Below are 18,358 nucleotides of genomic sequence, written 5' to 3'. Positions count from 1 at the left end.
AAAAAAAAAAAAAAAAAAAAAAAAACATTACTAGGGTAGAATATATTTTGTAGAAGAAGGCTGGTGTCTTATTTGTTACTTTTTACCACAACATGCATTCACTATTCTACATTTGTGAAAATATGGAAATTAGCAGAAGATAAGAAGGTTTTAGCCTCAAATAAAAATAAGCAATCTAAGACATGAATGTTTAACTAATCCTTTTAATTTATTTATGTTTCTTATTATGTCAGCATTCATGGTCTTATGTCCTAAAGATAACATCAACATACTAAGTCACAGTTTAAGAAAAGTGACTGGCAAGAAGCTAGGCAGAAAGAAATACGTGCATTTATAAAAACAAGAAAACTCTACTGAGTTTCTAACATTTGTCAGACACCATCCTGTTGAGAGTCAAAAAATAAAATAAAATAAAATAAAATAAAATAAAATAAAATAAAATAAGACCTAGTCATCATGCTCAAGAAGTTGACTTGAGACCTTACTTGGAGTCCACAGATAGATTTAGGGAGTTCATAAGCCTGTGCTCATGTAAAGAAGTATGCTAAAGGTATGTGTATTTTTCCAGAGAAGGGGTCTACAAATTTCATCAGATTTTCAAATGGGTTCATGACCACAAACTGTTTAAGGGCCACTTGTCTAAACGCAAACCTACCAATGTGGGTTAGAAAACTGACAACTTGGTGCAGGTGCATGGTCCCTGTTTCCCAAGTCTTTCTATTACTCTTGCTAGATTACTAACCAGAAGATGCTGAAGGGATGGGGGGTGAAGTATGGGGAAGAGAGATATTGGAATATAACCTCCCTCTAATTCTGGAAACGAAGCTTTGCCACCAGTTTTAATTGTGTCCATTTTCCTGTTGGTGCTATATATGATTAATTCTTATTTTTCTACTACAGATAATACAGTAAACAGTATTAGCAGATTCAAATTTTCTCCTCTGAAATTGTATCTTTGCTTTACATAAAGGTTACAAGAAGTATTGTCAGTTGGCATTTAACTAATGAAAACAGTAAATTCCTAATTGTCTTTATAGTGATATCTTAATTATGTACGTGATTTGGGGAAGAAAAAAAAAACACACACACAAAAAAACAGAAAAAATATTTCATATATCAAATCCCATTACAATGACTCTAAGAACATAAGTTACTTCACCAGACATAGGTTTTATTTGCAGTGTTTCTTAAAATAAATAGGCCAGCTAGAGGTTGGTAATCTTTTATTTATAGAGAGATTTTCATAGTGATAGTGTACATTGCACTGGGATTTGACATGTATTACTTACACAGTTATTTTCTTTGTTTTTTTTTAAAAACAAAATGAATATACTCCAAGACAGGCAACAAATATAACCATTCTCCAATACAGATTGCACATGCAAAACTAAGAATTACTACCAAGAATATGAAAATGGGATCAGTCTGCTGAGCTCTGACATACTTTTCAAACTCTGTGCTTCAGGAATTGTAAGAAATATCCATTAATCATTAAAGGAACTTTTAAAGGCAGCAAATCTTGCTTAAAGGGATAATTACTTTAAATTATTTTCAAATGGTATTTTGGACTGTGTGTTATCAAAAACAGAAATACTGCCTTAGTCTCCAAATGAATAATACATAATATTCTTCTTCTTTCTTATATATCCTATGCCCACATACGTTTTTATGGAATACTTGCCACTGTGATTCAAGCTTAAAACTTGAAAAAAAAAAAAAAAAAAAAAAAGGATAAAGTAGGGCAACAATTCTCCTCATCAACACTGACCACAAGCTGTATAATTATCTGATTTTTGCCCCTCTTCTACCACCCTCTCAACGTATTACTCATCTCATGAGTAGATTCAAGGCAGTGAAGTAGAATCTTCCTTGCTGGTATAATTTCCTAGTTAGCAAAGATGCTTATTTAAATCCCAATAGTGCTCCTTCCTTCCTTCTGCTATGAACTCACAAAGTTCCTTCTATAGAAAAGAAAAAGATATGACTCAGATGGAAGCCGACAATGTGCAGTGGCTATCAATATGTTTTTTTGTTTTGTTTTGTTTTGTTTTTTTTGCTTTTCTCTACCTGTCTTTCCTTGGCAAATAACAACAAATTGAAAATGTATAAGACAATATTATTAACTTAGTAATTCCCCTTGTGTAGAGTAAGAAGTGCATTATGAATTTTGGCACAGTTTTGATCTACAGTATTGTTCCAATATCAGACCTTACATTAGGCAATATATAAAAATTCACGTGATCATTTTGCTTAGGAAAATATTATCCATATATTTACATAGAAAATCTTTTGGAAGCAAAATACTATTTACTGAAATGTACTTTCTCTTTCTGCTACTTTTTTATTCCCAACTGTAGAAAAGTAATGTTTGATAATTCTGAATATTAGAATATTTAGAAGAAAAAATGTGTATTCTGGAAGACAAGGTTGTATTAAAACAAGCTTGGGCGTGTTTTAGGCTGGGCGTGGTGGCTCATGCCTGTAATCCCAGCACTTTGGGAGGCTGAGGCGATTGGATCACGAGGTCAGGAGATCGAGACTACCCTGGCTAACACAGTGAAACCCCGTCTCTACTGAAAATACAAAAAAATTAGCCGGGCGTGGTGGCGGGTGCCTGTAGTCCCAGCTACTCGGGAGGCTGAGGCAGGAGAATCGCTTGAACCCAGGAGGTGGAGCTTGCAGTGAGCCGAGATCGCGCCACTGCACTCCAGCCTGGGCGACAGAGCGAGACTCTGTTTCAAAAAAAAAAAAAAAAAAAAAGAATTTTACTAAAAGTAGCTCAATTCACCTTATATCTTATAAATCATAGTAGCTAAACCCATAACCTAATGAATGTCGTATATTCACAGAAAAGTGAGGTAATAAATTCCTAGAATCTGGTCTGATATATCCTGCCATGTAACCATAGCAATTCTAGCCAGAAGGGATTGTGTGAAAAGAAAGCTGAAAATGTCCACCTGCAAAATGCATTAATTTTTTTAATTGTTATGCAATATTTCCTTGCCTAAAAAAGCTTACCCCACATAAGCACAGATGGTGAACCTGAGTTTTTCTGTGAAGGTATATTTGGGGAAATAATCTTAGATCTGAATTTGTCTGTGAAGGTACATTTGGGAAAATAACCTTCATTCTGAATTTGTCTGTGAAGGTATATTTGTGGAAATAATCTTGCTGAAGTCTAAGATCACGAATGACACCTGAAAACGTATTTTCCCAAGTTTCTCAAATTAGGCATAACTATACTAAATTGTTTAGATATCAGACCATTGTCTCTCTAGACCTCAATAATACTGCTTCATATATTTCAACAGATTAAGTATTTCCCAGTGGATAAAGTACTCAGGGAATATAATGATAGTCCTGGCCAGGCGTAGGGGCTCATGTCGGTAATCCCAGCACTTTGGGAGGTTGGCCAAGGTGGGTAGATCACCTGAGCCCAGGCGTTTGAGATCTGCATGGGCAACATGGCAAGATCCAATCTCTACCAAAAAAAAAAAAAAAAAAAAAAAAAAAAAAAAAAAAAAGGAAAAAAATTCCAGGCAGAGTGGTGTGCACCTATAGTCCCAGCACATGAGAGGCTGAGGTGGGAGGATCACCTGAGGCCAGGGAGGTTGAGGCTGCAGTAGGCCAAGACTGAGCCACTATGCTCCAGCCTGGACAGAGTGAGATACTGTCTCAGAAAAAACAAAACAGAACATTATCTATCTATCTATCTATCTATCTATCTATTTAATCATCATCCTATTAACTAATGAGGCGTATCTTCCAAAATGCTAATAAGATCCTGTCTTCATAAGTTGCAAAACTGGCCATTTCAGATAAATAGAAATAGAAAAAACAACAGAATGTTCTTAGGCCTGGTTCCATCATTACTACTTCATTGTGGGGAAAATCTGTAGGGACTAATACAATCTTATTTTCATCAGCAACTGAACTTATTTGGTCTTTCACCCTGTGACCAGTAGTCAGGTATTGATTAGTCCGCCTGAGCTCAGTATAATTTGACTTCCATTGGACCTGCACTATAATGTAAATTGGGTAAGTAAAGAATGATTTATGGTAGAACAGGTCGGAATCCCCTGCAAAGGGAATGAGAATGAGTATGTACACCTTATACATGTAACTTTTATCTTAAACATTTGAGATCACTTTTAGCCAAATTTTAGAGAGCAAATAATAAGCATTTTCTTACAAGCAGATAAATAACATGTATTTATCATATATGTACTTAGAAATGTAGCTCTGTTATGTAGTTAATGTTATAAAGAAGCTATAGATCATGTACAAAAAACATGGACAATTTTGGGAGACCTACTCCTAGTTTTAACTGGTAGTAGCTCCACTAACAAGTTATCTTTTTTCATTTACCTAAGATTATGTTTTGTAAGTATGAAGGTGCATTCCTTAAAGATAAAGATATTTTGGGTAGGGTAACATTATGTAACAGGTAATTAAGCCATTTTTATTTCAATGGGTTATTATTTGTTTCCATGCTAAAAATATTAACAGCATGTGGTTTGACTCTTTGTCCATTTGTTTGTGTTTTAGAGCATGTCCAAGATTGGGTTCCCATGTATAATTTTGATCTCCTCCACAGGTAAAAATAGATCCTGAATAAAACAGACTAGGATCCAATGCAAGAGTCTTGTTGTGAGCCATTATTGCATCCAGACAATGACTGTTTCAACATCTGTAGCTCTGTAAAATTTTTGTTAGTGGAGATAATTTTTCTTTGGTTTCATTTTTTGACTTGTTGAAAATTTTGAAATTTTCACTGTTGCAAGACAATGGCTTGAATTGTCTAATGTATGTATTCTTTCATGCTTTTCTCACCACTACTGGTTTTTTTTTTTTTTTTTCCTCCTTTCGGTCTTTCAGTAAAAAGCAGGCCCATGTCCTGTGATGCTGTTTATTCCCATCAGCTCAAACTGGAACAGAGTGTGATGTTCTTCTCTTTCAGTGTGCATCTTGTCAAGGCCTTACTATTCATTAAAAGGATTTTTTTTTTTTTTTTTTTTTTTTTTTTTTTTTTGAGACGGAGTCTCACTCTGTCGCCCAGGCTGGAGTGCAGTGGCCGGATCTCAGCTCACTGCAAGCTCTGCCTCCCGGGTTCACGCCATTCTCCTGCCTCAGCCTCCCGAGTAGCTGGGACTACAGGTGCCCGCCACCTCGCCCGGCTAGTTTTTTGTATTTTTTTAGTAGAGACGGGGTTTCACCGTGTTAGCCAGGATGGTCTCGATCTCCTGACCTCATGATCCACCCGTCTCAGCCTCCCAGAGTGCTGGGATTACAGGCTTGAGCCACTGCGCCAGGCCAAGGATGTTAACATTAGACAAAGATGTACTAATCTTTGGAGACTATGGCTTTATACTTGTGGCCACATAGAGTAGTTGCTCTCCAGATAATCATTGGTAAGTATAACTCTGCAGTATCTGCACTTGAATTACTATTCAACGACTAATTGGGAAAAATAATATCTGTGGAGTTTTGCCTAAGAAGGATAGGTTCTAAAATTCATTTGTAGATTAAGGTGGTAATCAAAAAGCTATCTCCCTGTTATTGGAATGGCATCTTATTGAATTTATTTTTAAATTTATTTTTTTACTTCCCTGCACTTCAGGTTATAAGTAAACTTATAAGTTTACTTATAACTTATACTTATATACTTATATAAGTTTATAAACTTATATAATGAAAGCTGTTACAAGTAAAAGCCTTATGAATGAATGCTACGGGTACCAAAGAGATGTTCTTTATACCTCACTGTGTTGCTCTGAGATAGCTCATAGCAGAAATGCTACTTTATTCTGAAAAACAGGATCAGAGTACTGAGAAAAATAAGTTTTAACCTATGAACTATGAAATGAATAACTGATTCTGTTTCTCTGTATATATTGGCTTTCAGAAATCTTAGAACTAAATTTTTGCCATGCTCTGAAAGTATATGGAAATCATATTACAAATTTTGTGATCTAACCTCACCTCTGACTGCATCCTACTCTTCTCTTGTTTATTTTGTTCCTCCTATCTATCTTGGTGTTCTGAATACTTCTCCGTAAGCCACTTCAAATCCCTTTTAACATAAAATAGAATATTAATAATAAATGATGTTTGAATGTCTTTTCACTTTATAAAGGCTTTCTCAAAATAATGACTAAGCAAGAGATAAGGATCTGATATTGTCATAGTTTAGGATCTTTGTGAAATGAATTCAAACAAGATAGAGTTTAGAGTGCAGGATGTTTATTAGGCAATATCCTTGTGATCAGCCCCTGGGGATGGAAGACGAAGGAAATGGGTTTGAATATAGTAAGAAGTAGAACTGCAATGGAGTCTGGACAATAGCCTCAGCTGCCCATGTGGAGCTCTGAACCTAAAATGGCCCATCAAAGCTCTCCTACATTGGGCTAAAAGGAAAAGTTCTTTATACTTCTTGCCTCAAGCAGTCATTGGATGTTAGCTACTCTACGCAGGCCTTGACTTCGGCAAGGAACCTCTCTGAAGCTGAGACTATCCTCAAAAGGGCCCTGAATATTGTCTTCTAATTACACTCCCAGTATCTAGAGAAAGAAGTCCACCCTTGATAAGGGAAGTGTAGCACCCCACCTATTACAAATACTGTAGGTGAGTTATGTACCCTAAGGAAATTACAATACCCTGGAGAAGTTAAATATCTTTGAGAAGTTATTTTGATTATAGAGTTATGTGCTAGTCAAATCTCCTTCTACTCTGACCAGAGAAAACATAGAGTATATTTCCTTGAAAGGGAATGAGTTGAGCAATAAATATTTCATATGTGCTTATTTAATACATAATATCTATGAGTGTTTAATTTGTGCTCTATACAACCTAGACTTTAAATGTCATGGAGAACTAAAAGTAGGAACCATGTCTTAGTCCATTTTATGCTGTTATACCAGAATATCCCCAATTGGGTAATTTATAATGAACAGAAATTTATTTGGCTCACATTTCTGGGGGCTGAGAAGTCCAAGAGCATAGTGCCAGCGTCTTCCAAGGGTCTTTGTGCTGCATCATCCCATGACAGAAAACAGATGGACAAGAACAAGAAAGCAAGAGGGGGCCTAACTCACTTTTATAAGGAACCTACTCTCACAACAACTAATCCAATCCCATGACAGCAATATTAACCCATTAATGAGAGCTCTCATGAATGAATAATCAGCTTTTATTTGACTGCACCTCAGACACTGTTCCTTTCAAGATTAATTTTCCAACACATGAACTTTGGGGGACACATTCTAACCATAGCACAATTCCTGACATACATTTAGGTGGACAGTGTTTATATTTCATGTTTCTTATCATTACAGTATTGTAATAGGGAGCCCTGGCTTCATTACAAGTCCTCCAGCCTCACACACTTTTACACTTATAAACAAAGAAATGAGTTCTTTGTAAATATATCACGTAGTTCGAAACAGGGAATAATAGGTCATTTGATTTATCAAAACCATGTTATATATAGGTAATGAAAAATTTTATTTTATTATTAAGTCTATTAGCCAGTTTCCACCCTTTTAAAGCCAGGCTCCAAATTATCACATTCTTCAAATTTCATAAATCCATAGATTACTCAGCTCCATTGGATAAAGAAAAAATATAAAGAAAAATGAAATGTACTTGTGGAGTAAGTAGTAGCAGGGGCTATATGTAAACATTAGTTTGCATGGTGTTCGATAAAGTTATAAAATATTTTTCTTTTTTGACTTAAATACATTTTTTCCTATTAAATCAAAGCAAATAATTGAAGTGGGATTTTATCACTGTTTTCATTTGTTTTGTTTTGTTTGTTTTATCATTTGTCTTTTTTTGACTGGTATGGACCTTAAACATCTTCTTGTCTTATGTCCCTTTTGAAATGAGAAAGCCAGAGTTCAGAAACTTAATAATTGCCTATTTCCAGATTAGAATTCTGGTTTTCCTATTCCTACTTTAGTGGTTTTCCTCCTCCATTGCTCCATTTATTTATATTAATAGTTCTAAGAAGTCAAGCACTAATAAATTTCTCAAACATAGTGTCTGTGTTGACAATATATCCACTTTTTATCCCTTTTCAAAATGATTAGAAAAAAAATAGTTCCCTGGAGTACATGCAACAATTGAAGGTGAGCTTTGTTTTTACCAGCCAATGTATGTTTGACATCAGTGATTAATACAGTTTTCCCTCAGTTGCTAAGCTTCTTTATCTTGGTGCATAAAGGACTGACAGATTGTTAGGTAAAGAGCATAAGCTTCAAAACTATGCTGATACCCCTGGGCATCAGACAGTCTAACAAATTTAGGGACTGAAGAGGTGTACACATCAGTTTATTTTTGTTCATTGAGAAGAAATGTAGTGGGGTTGACTTTTTATGACATTTATGTAGTATTTGAATTGACTGACAAGCCTATTAATGTATTCCCTGAACTTCATTAATGTAATATGAAAAACGCCTACATGTCAATCAACTTCTAATAAGTAATTACGTTTATAAATACTGTAAAATTATTAGCTTTTAATTTTATCCAATCTTATACTTTCAAAACAGTAACATGGATTTTCTTTTCTGGAGGAATAAAATATTATACTGAAGGAACATTCAATAAGTATATTCCTAACTGCTCAAAAGTTCACCATCATCTAATGAGCAGCAAAAAAGAGTATATAGTAAGACGTGTAGCAATTTTAAAAATGTGAACAATATCAAATAACGTAAGTAATATAAAGTTAGATTAAAAATCCTATGAGAATTAAACATGTACCTAGGCTGGTCTTAAATACTGATAGTCTGATTATTTAAAATATAGGCCTAATATGGAATAAGAGAGAATGGAAAAAGGAAAATGGGATATATTTATTCTTCAGAAATGTATCATTTAAATCTACAAGTTTAAAATGTACAAGCAAAATGTCTGTGTTTTAACTAACTTGAACATATTATTGTTCAAGTATACTTTCTTTTTTCACATAATGAAAATCTTTTATAGTCTTTGAGCTAGAAACTCAAGTCAAAGGGCAGAGAATTGAACAAGAGAACAGGATTAGGCTTGAATAACATAAGAAATGTGTTTTGTCTTACAATCTCATGTCAGTTTCTGAAGCTGGATTAACTCCCACCCTCTGGAGTCCCTGAATAATCTCTGATTAAAGATGGACTTTTGTGAAAATGTTATTATATTGGGATATACCACTTTTAAATAATGAACATCATCACAGTCTGCAATAATCTGCAAAAAAAAGAAAAATCATTGAGGAAATTCATTGACTTCTTTTCAATTTTACTTTGCTCCTTAAAGTTAATTGTTTAAGAAGTTTAACCTTATCACAAAGTTAAAATATTTACTGTACTAACAATTGAAGCTGTGTTTGAATTCAAGTTTACCTGTACATAAGGAAATAAAGCTCAGTTAATAAGGCTATAGATTAGTAATCTTTTTCAGACTTAAGCTATGCACCTAAATTAATTTTCAGCCTTGACTTATTGAAGGGTAAACTCAAAGAGAGTACAACTGACTTGCTCACTCAGTTTTCCTACTAGGAATAAAACATGCATGCTCTGGTACCACATTATCACATAATTTGTTATTAATTTTACTTAGAAATATAGCAACATCAGTTTCAGTTCCACAGAGCATAATATTTCTAAACAATGAACACATGATTAATTTATAAAGCAGAAGGAAATATGTAAAATGTAAAAGGGTAAAAAATAAACGTTTTCCATTCTCCTAGCATAATAATTGCATTTTCTTGAAAGTCGTTTGTATTTTAGGGTACATATGCTCTTATATTTTAGTATGCAAGAGAAATAAAATAATTTGATGCTTCTGTTTTTATCTGGAGATTGAAAGTTAGCTAGCATGCTTTATGATCTACTGAAAGTAAATCAAATATAAACCATTGTGTACGTGTTTTCTCAATTACTTCATACTTAAATAAAGAAATCCTAGAAGGCTGCTACTTTTCATTGTGACTTGAATCAAAGTAAACAGAGGTTGGATTGAGACAGAGTATTTGAATGGTTGGCGGACTGCATTTAAAGAGTTATTATGCATATTTCAAAAAGTTCTAATATTTCCATGTATCTATTGTAGGTTTCAAATATTTAATGTATCAATCATGGGCTCTCAAAGATATATTGAAGGGATGAATCAAAGGAAGATACGAGGTGAATCATTTACAAATGTCATAATGTGGTGTTAATGGATATTTCTTTATCTTTGTAAGTAGGGATTTGTATGCCCGTAATGGTCATTACACTTCTTAATGACTACAATACTTGCATACATTTTTTAAAGTGTGTGTTCGTGTGTGTGTGTGTGTGTGTGTGTCTTTCAATTCAAAGTCAGTCAGAAGACTTTTTCATTTTGTCTGTATATCTAGGAATGTAAATTCTGATATCTAGGAATGTAAATTCCTAAAAGCAATGACAATATTCTTCAACAAATATTTCAATGACAAAGAATATTTCAGCTGAATATTTCAGCATTGTTAATTGTTTCCTAGTCATTTTGATACCTAAGCAGTACTAAGCATAGTCTTTCACAATATAGCAGTTCTGAAAATACATACCTTGCACAGTTAGATGCACCTGCATTGTTCTGGGTGTATGTTGAGTCTGAACAGAACATGTGTATGGGCCATCATCTGTCACATCTACATTCTGTATCTGGAGGCTGTAGTCCCTTTTATTCAATGTTGAAATTGAAACTCGAGGATCCACTGACCACTTATCACCTCCCGCAAAAATAATACTTGACCGGTTCAGCCAGGCACCCTTTGAAGCTCCATCTTCCAAAAAGCACCTAAAAATTACAAGAGATAGAACACTATTAATCAAAATAAAAATGAGAGACAACATTATTTTGTTCTGAGTGTTATTTTCTTTTGCTGAATAATAGCACAGCATCAATTGCAAATACCAGACATTAACTCAGGAAACACGAACATACTGATACACCTTCCATTCCCAATGCAAATGTAAAACAATACTTGCATACAATTTTTTAAGTGTGTAGTGTGTGTGTGTTTCAACTGAAAGTTAGTCAAAAGTCTTTTTCATTCTGTCTGGATGACAAATTTAAATAAAGTTAAATTAGTTTAAACAATTTTCTATGTTAAAGCCTATTTCTTCGTTTGAAATTAAGAGAAGCAGTAAAGGTCTATGATTTAGACTGACCTGACCCAATCTGACACTGAATATAATGTACCAGATGCAGAAATCATAGAACCATATAAGGGTGGGTTTATTTATTTATTTGAGGCAGGGTTTTACTCTGTCACCCAGGGTGGAGTGGCACAATCTTGGCTCACTGCAACTTCCATCTGCTGGGTTCAAGCAATTCTCCTGCCTCAGCCTCCCTAGTAGCTGGGATTACAAGCGCCTGACACTGGGACTGGCTAATTTTTGTATTTATAGTGGAGACAGGGTTTCACTACGTTGGCCAGACTGGTCTTGAACTCCTGACCTCAGGCGATCCCCCTGCCTGAGCCTCCCAAAGTGCTGGTTTTACATGCTTGAGCCACCATGCCTGGCCTATAAGGATTTACTTTTAAAATAGCTTGGATTTGCACAGTGGGGAGCTTGTACACTGAAACTATAAACTATGTTTCACTGATAAAACTATAAACTGTGTTTACTGAATGCTGTAGTCATTAGATATAACAAAGCTAGTATAACACTTTTATTAATAATGTTGCTTGTTTTTGCAATTTATTGATCCAAGCCTTTTTTTTTTTTTTTGAGAGGGAGTCTTGCTCTGTTGCCCAGGCTGGAGTGTAGTGGTGCGATCTCGGCTCACTGCAAACTCCACCTCCCGGGTTCATGCCATTCTCCTGCCTCAGCCTCCCGAGTAGCTGGGACTACAGGTGCCCACCACCACGCCCAGCTAATTTTTTTTTTTGTATTTTTGCTAGAGACGGGGTTTCACTGTGTTAGACCAGTATGGTCTCAATCCCCTGACCTTGTGACCCCTGCCCAGCCCTCCCAAAGTGCGGATAGTAGCAGGCATGAACCACCGGCGCCCGACCGATCAATATTTTTTTATAAAGCATTCGTTTAGCCAGCAAAATTATAAGGTATCTAGGAGTTAAATCAGTATTGTCTTCTCTGCTTAAAAGTTGTAGTCAGCAATGGAGACACAAGAGCAAACGCAATATGACATAAAGAAAAGGAAAATATTTTATAAATCACACACAGATCAGAGGAATCAAAGAAGTTACTAACGTGGCATTGAAGCATAGAGAAAGGCCTTCCGAAATAGGCAATGCTGAGAAAGAGAGTATATTGGTAAGATATGGCATTCCTTGCGGGCGCGGGTTGGCTCAAGCCTGTAATCCAGCACTTTGGGAGGCCGAGACGGGGGATCACGAAGGTCGAGGAGATGATGACCTATCCTGCGAACACGGATGAAACCCCGTTGCTACTAAACAGATACAGAAAAACTACCGGCGAGGTGGCGGTGCGCCTGTATCCCAGCTACTCGGGAGGCTGGAGGCAGGAGAAATGGCGTAAACCGTCTGAGGCGAGCTTGCAAGGGCGAGATCCGGCCACTGCACTCCATTCCGGCCGACAGAGCGAGACTTCGCTCAAAAAAAAAAAAAAAAAAAAAATAAAAAAAAGATATGGCATTCTAGACAGAGAGGCTATGCTATATGTAGGCAGCACCAGGCAAACATGAGAGAAATAGGCATTTCAAGGAATGACAAATAGCCATGAGATATATGGTAAAAGGCATGAGAAATGGAATTGGAAAAATAAAACCAGATCCACATGATAATGACAAGCATAATAACAATTACTAGATTTTAAGGCCAAATTTGCAGCCTTATATTTAGTCATATTCTGTAACAGGTTTCGAAAATACAGCATTATGTTTAATAGTAGTCAGGCACATCAAGCTTTACAACAGAAGAAGGCTGTGGTCATATACCAGTAATTTTGCTGAGGCCTGAAATTCTGTTTCATCTTGAAAATGTTCTGTTACAAATTAAAGACTGGTTTTCTTAAATGAGTACAAAGCACAGCTACAGAACGAAAACACACATACATAGAAATAGTTTGACAGCATTTCCACAGAGCACCTTGGGGGATTGAACACAGTGTTTTGAGATTGCTATAAAATTGCAAACTGAAAGCAACAGGGTGGGCTGTTGTCAACTGTATGAAACTAATCAGTGGGTGAAAAAGTAAGGAACACGGTACATTGCAGAATCTAATTTGCAGTCAGCTTTACCATCTACAGAATCCAAAATGGAAGTCGTAAAGGTCAGTGTTAATTGAAAAGCTTGTCCTTATATATTTACTAAAGAAAATAAAACCCCCTTTAATGATGTAATTAAATAATTCCAGCATATTGTCATTCTTAATAATATGCAGAAAGAAGATACAGGGGACATATTTCCCATTTCACAAGATCACATTTGGGCTGGTACAGGACAGAACTCTGAAATACCACTGCTAGGACTGTGACAATTCTAGTGTGTCATTTAGTATCTGCATTCATCAAGTGTTTCTGCGTAACCTCTGCATCTATGTCCGTCGCATGTTTTTCTGTTGCGTGTTCATAACAACTCTTTCAGGGTATAGACTGCAACGCTCTCAATCACTAGAAAATAAATGGAGATGTTTAGGTTAAATGACTAGCCTAAGCCACGATATTAGTGGGTGCCAATGTTGAATTCATAATCAAGTCTTCTCTTTCCACATTCAATGTCCTTTCCACTGTAATGCAGATCAAAGACTTTTAAAATAGGTTTCCGAAATGGGAAAATGATTAGAATGTTGCAGAAATTACTGCAAGTAATTTCTTATTTACTGAATGTGACCAACTGCTTAACCTGTCCTAGTCTAAAGGAAGCAGAAAATTAATTATTAGTGGATGTTTTACCATGAAAGTCTGATTTAGAATGCTCTGTTGGGCATTTCCATTTCCCTAGAGGCAGTAGCAGCTTTACCTTTATTTTGGGGGTATTAGGGAAGACTGCAGATTAACCAGTAGTCTTAGCATAAGCACTGTTCCTCAATTCTGGCATGACATTGGCTGCCACAGAAGAATAGAATTCAACTTCTTCATGATGAAAAGATGGAAAAGAAAAAAAAAAAAAAACATCATTTATGTCTCCTTGGCTTCAATAACTATATTTTGTAATAGTTATTGTTCCCAACTCAAAGTTTTTCAAGATACATGTTAGTAATACTCTTGAATGACAATCAGAAAAAAAAAAATCCTTTTGGAAATTTTGTGGAATTTTGTAGAATTATTCTCAAACTACGCTATTAGGTTAGAACATAAATAACCCAAATTACCATACATGGAATTTTATAAATTTTGAATGGCAAGTCTATGTAGGCGTGGTTAAGTTATGAAATCATATAGAGAATACATGTAGTTTAAAGATCCAGTATGAGATGACTATAAAGAGTATGTGAATAGGCCAAATATACACACACACGGCTGTATGCATGTGTGGGTGTTGTTTTTTTGGTCATTATAAAGATTCCTTGAGAACAAGAACTGTGTCTTCTTCCTCTGTACTTCCTTTTTGTTCTTCACTTTACATCCTATTTTTTTCCTTTACAATATAAAGAGATATTGCTTGACATGTGTATGTTGTATTAAGAAATTTTGTAAGGAGGGAAGCTATGTAGGGTACAATGGGGTGGAGGGTGAGGGCCAAGTAGAGAAGCATGATACCAATTTATGTTTGTACTCTTTGGGTACCAACATTTTTTTTCTTGGTTTAAAAAGTCTAGTGTCTACAAATATAAATTTGTTGGAATCCTGGCCCATACGGAATTTAAAATTTAGCAAGGATGATAAAGCATGTGCATGAATAGCCGTCATGCAGAACAGGAAGTGAAAAATGTAGTAATTAAATTGTCATTATAATTGGATTATTGAGATTCTCTGAGAGTCTCTGGCTTCTGCCCTTGACCCTTGTAGCCAGATCCATTCTTCCCACAATAAGCAGAATGAGTATTTTAGAGTTTAAATCAGATTATCAACAACTCCAAGCCTTCTATTTAATTCATAAGAAAATTTATAATTCTGATAGTAGTCAACACAGCCCTATAGAATCTGGTCCCCTGATGCTTTTCTGGTTTTACCTCACACCCCTCTTTTCCACTTTGCTCTAGGTTGTGATCCTTTAGCTGCGCTTCCAACAAGCCAGGCATTCTCTTACCTCGGTTAGTTTATATTTGCTATTTCTTCCTTGAAACATTTTTCCCCTAAAGTTCTACATAGCTTGTTAACTATCTTCCTTAGGTCTTCATTAAATGACCTAATGTATTAAATAGCAAAAACAGCACGACTGTTCCAACACTCCCTGTAGACATATTATCCATTTACTTGATTGATTGTTGTCTCTCTCTTTCCACTAGAAGCAAGATCCAGAAATTTTGTCTATTTGGTTGCTTCTATATATTCCAAGGGCCTAAACATAATGAATGATAAATATTAGTGTGTGTTGAGTGGATAAATGAAGGTAAAAATTAGGAAAATTTTGGAGAAAGGAATAATATGGTAAAGTGTATCAAAATTCCCAAAGTGCAGCATAGTTGGAAAAGCAAAATCAGACCCATGTAAACTATAACATGTAATTAAATGCAAATATATATAGTACAGACAATAACTGGTGAATGATACAGAGGATGTGCTAAGCAATCTAAATCAGTAAGTGAAGAACTGAGCTAAGAATTCAGTGATCAGAAAAAAAGCAAGTCAGGGGCAGAGGTGGGCAGGGTGCAGGTGGCAGATCAAGCAAATCATCCATACACATAGATACTTGAAATAAGAAAGAACTACAGCATTTGACTCTACACTTCAGAAGCCTTTTTAAACCATTAGACATTCTGCTTAGTATGTGCTAGGAGTTTTGCTAGGCATTTTACATTTATTACACCATTTAAACCTAGCATAACACTGTGAGCCAGATACTACTATTATCTTCATTTTTTTAGATGAAGAAGTAAAGGTACTGGCAGGTTGTAATTGGACAAAGCAAGTCGGCTTGCATTCATAACCACAGTGACAGACTATGCTAGTATTTTTAGAGTCAGGCAGCAGCAAGTCAGGGGGTCTCCCTGCTTAGAATGGAGGAATCAAGGGGTAGGGGAGAGTTCAGGGAAGTGAGGGTGGTCAGATCAGTAATGGGACAGCATGAAGTAACACTTCTCTGGTCACAAATTCAGATCTTTTTTCTTTGGACTTCAAAATGGAACATTTTAGCAGCAAGTGATCTTAGGATCCCTTTGAAATACAGACAACGACATAATCTGAATAAAATGTACAAAAATAAATATATCCTCTAATCGAGTATGGCATAGCTTTCCTTGATAGTGGTTTTTATCTTTCACTTAAAAAATCTGCTAGACTACCTATTTTGCAAGGAGATGAATAAAATAGTTCCAAAAATATAGTCTTCAGCATATGCTCTGTTGACACTATACCAAATATCATGACAAATACTTAAATTTTCAGTCAATCATCTAGATATTTTGTACACATAGTTCCAAACATCTGGCTATTGGAAAATATATGCGAAAAACCTTGAACATTTCTTTTTGCTTCATGGTTGTTAATTATACAAACCCAGGCTCACAATATTTAATTCTTTTCGAATAAGGATGGCACTGCTGCCTAAATTCTTTAAAGAAGCCCCCTTAAAGGATGATACAATAGTAATATGTTAACATTACTATGAACCAGATACATTTTAAGCATGTTATGTATATTTTTCATTCAATCCTCAAAACAAGCCTTTGAGGTAGGTACTATCCAGTACTATTATTATTATCATCATTATACCCATTTTACAATGAAGACACTGAGATACATCTGTTAGTTAAGTAACTAGCAGATGACTTGATTATTGACATTTGTATTATATGAGAAAAACATTATTATGAAATAATTGCAGTAAATCTTCAGGCCTTAGAACCAAAGTAATATCAATAAAACATGTACATTTATTTTCAAAATGGGAGTTATGCCATGTTGGTTATATTTTACCTCTTGTGTAATAGCAAAAAAGAAAAGAAAATCACAAGTAGCATTGATTTCTTATTTTGTTGGAAAAGAATTCTATTTTCTATGTATTTCACTCTAGCAATTTGGGATAATAAGCTTATTTTAAAATATTTTGGATAAAAAATTGAAAGCTATCAGCCACTATCAATTATAAGACCAAATCCTCAAACATCTTAAACATTTTTACATTGTAAATTAGATAGGAAAAAAAACTGAAAATTAAGCTTTGTGAAATTTTCTTGCTTTTTTCATGCAGAACTATACTTAATGTCTCCCTGAAATCTGTGAAGTTTAATGTAACCAAGTGATAGTATTAATTCATATAGTTTAGTTTTACTTTAATGCACAACTTAAAATTCTTTAAATCTGTATTTTTTAAGAGACAGATTCTTGCTCTGTCACCCAGGCTTGAGTACAGTGGAAGGATCATACCTCACTGAAGCCTCAAACTCCTGGACTTAAGCAATCGTCCTGCGTCAGTCTCCCAGATATGAGTCACTAGGCCTGGCCCTAAGTTTGTTTTAAATACACACACACACACACACACACACACATTTATATGTATAGTTTGTTTATAAATATACATATATATAGTTTAAGTTTGTTTTATATATATATACACAAACATACACACATACATACACATGTATCATACACATATATACATGTATGTGTATAAAATACAAATTTAGAGCCATTTATATATATATATGTATATATAACATTTTCAATGCCTGGGAAATCGTTCAAATTTGGTTATGATTAAGTCGCATTTTCAAACATTAAAATCACTCATTTTAACTCATAATTAAACTATGTTTTTCTGCAATACCATAAATTGCTTTATCTTATTCTTTCCATTAACTCATTTAAGTCAAGCTTCCAAGTAAGAATATACCTCTGTGTTAGGAGGGGCAATGCCAAATGATTTTTACATATAAAGGGTGCTTCAATACATTATTTGTAAACAATTTAACATATAAATTACCATTTATGAAGTAAAATAAGCGTGACTAGAGTAAGAGAGATCTTGTACATTATGATTAAAGAAACTAGCAAAGTCTGAATAGCAAAATATCCTCATTTTTGGCCTGTTACTAATTATTATCATTTTATCCCAATAATAACAAATTTCATTTGCAGAATGATTACTATGGATTAACAGGCATAGAAACATTTTTTAAATGTATGATCTCATTTAACACTCAAAAAAACAATCTGAGAAGTAGATAGGTCTTATTATCTCTGCCCTAAGATTACTGAATGCATGCATGCAAAATTGATAAATGAAGCAAAGAATGTAAAAGTCCTCAAAAAAAAA

The 18,358-nt window shown here is 34.8% G+C and overlaps 1 protein-coding gene across 2 annotated transcripts in view; it reads right to left on the bottom strand.

Moving 5' to 3' along the window:
- The window catches only part of NEGR1 (neuronal growth regulator 1), a 924,209-nt gene that overhangs the window by 553,849 nt on the left and 352,002 nt on the right, over nucleotides 1–18,358 (bottom strand). For both annotated transcript variants that reach the window (XM_017863075.1, XM_017863076.1), the window contains exon 2: nucleotides 10,577–10,809. In XM_017863075.1, coding sequence (XP_017718564.1) covers nucleotides 10,577–10,809 — 233 coding nt within the window. The remainder of the gene's footprint in view (nucleotides 1–10,576; nucleotides 10,810–18,358) is intronic.

This window comes from Rhinopithecus bieti, unplaced genomic scaffold (genome assembly GCF_001698545.2).
Source record: "Rhinopithecus bieti isolate Rb0 unplaced genomic scaffold, ASM169854v2 scaffold_66718, whole genome shotgun sequence".
NCBI lineage: Eukaryota > Metazoa > Chordata > Mammalia > Primates > Cercopithecidae > Rhinopithecus > Rhinopithecus bieti.
Note: the sequence above shows the minus strand (reverse complement) of the source record. Positions and strands in the feature narration are given on the sequence as shown.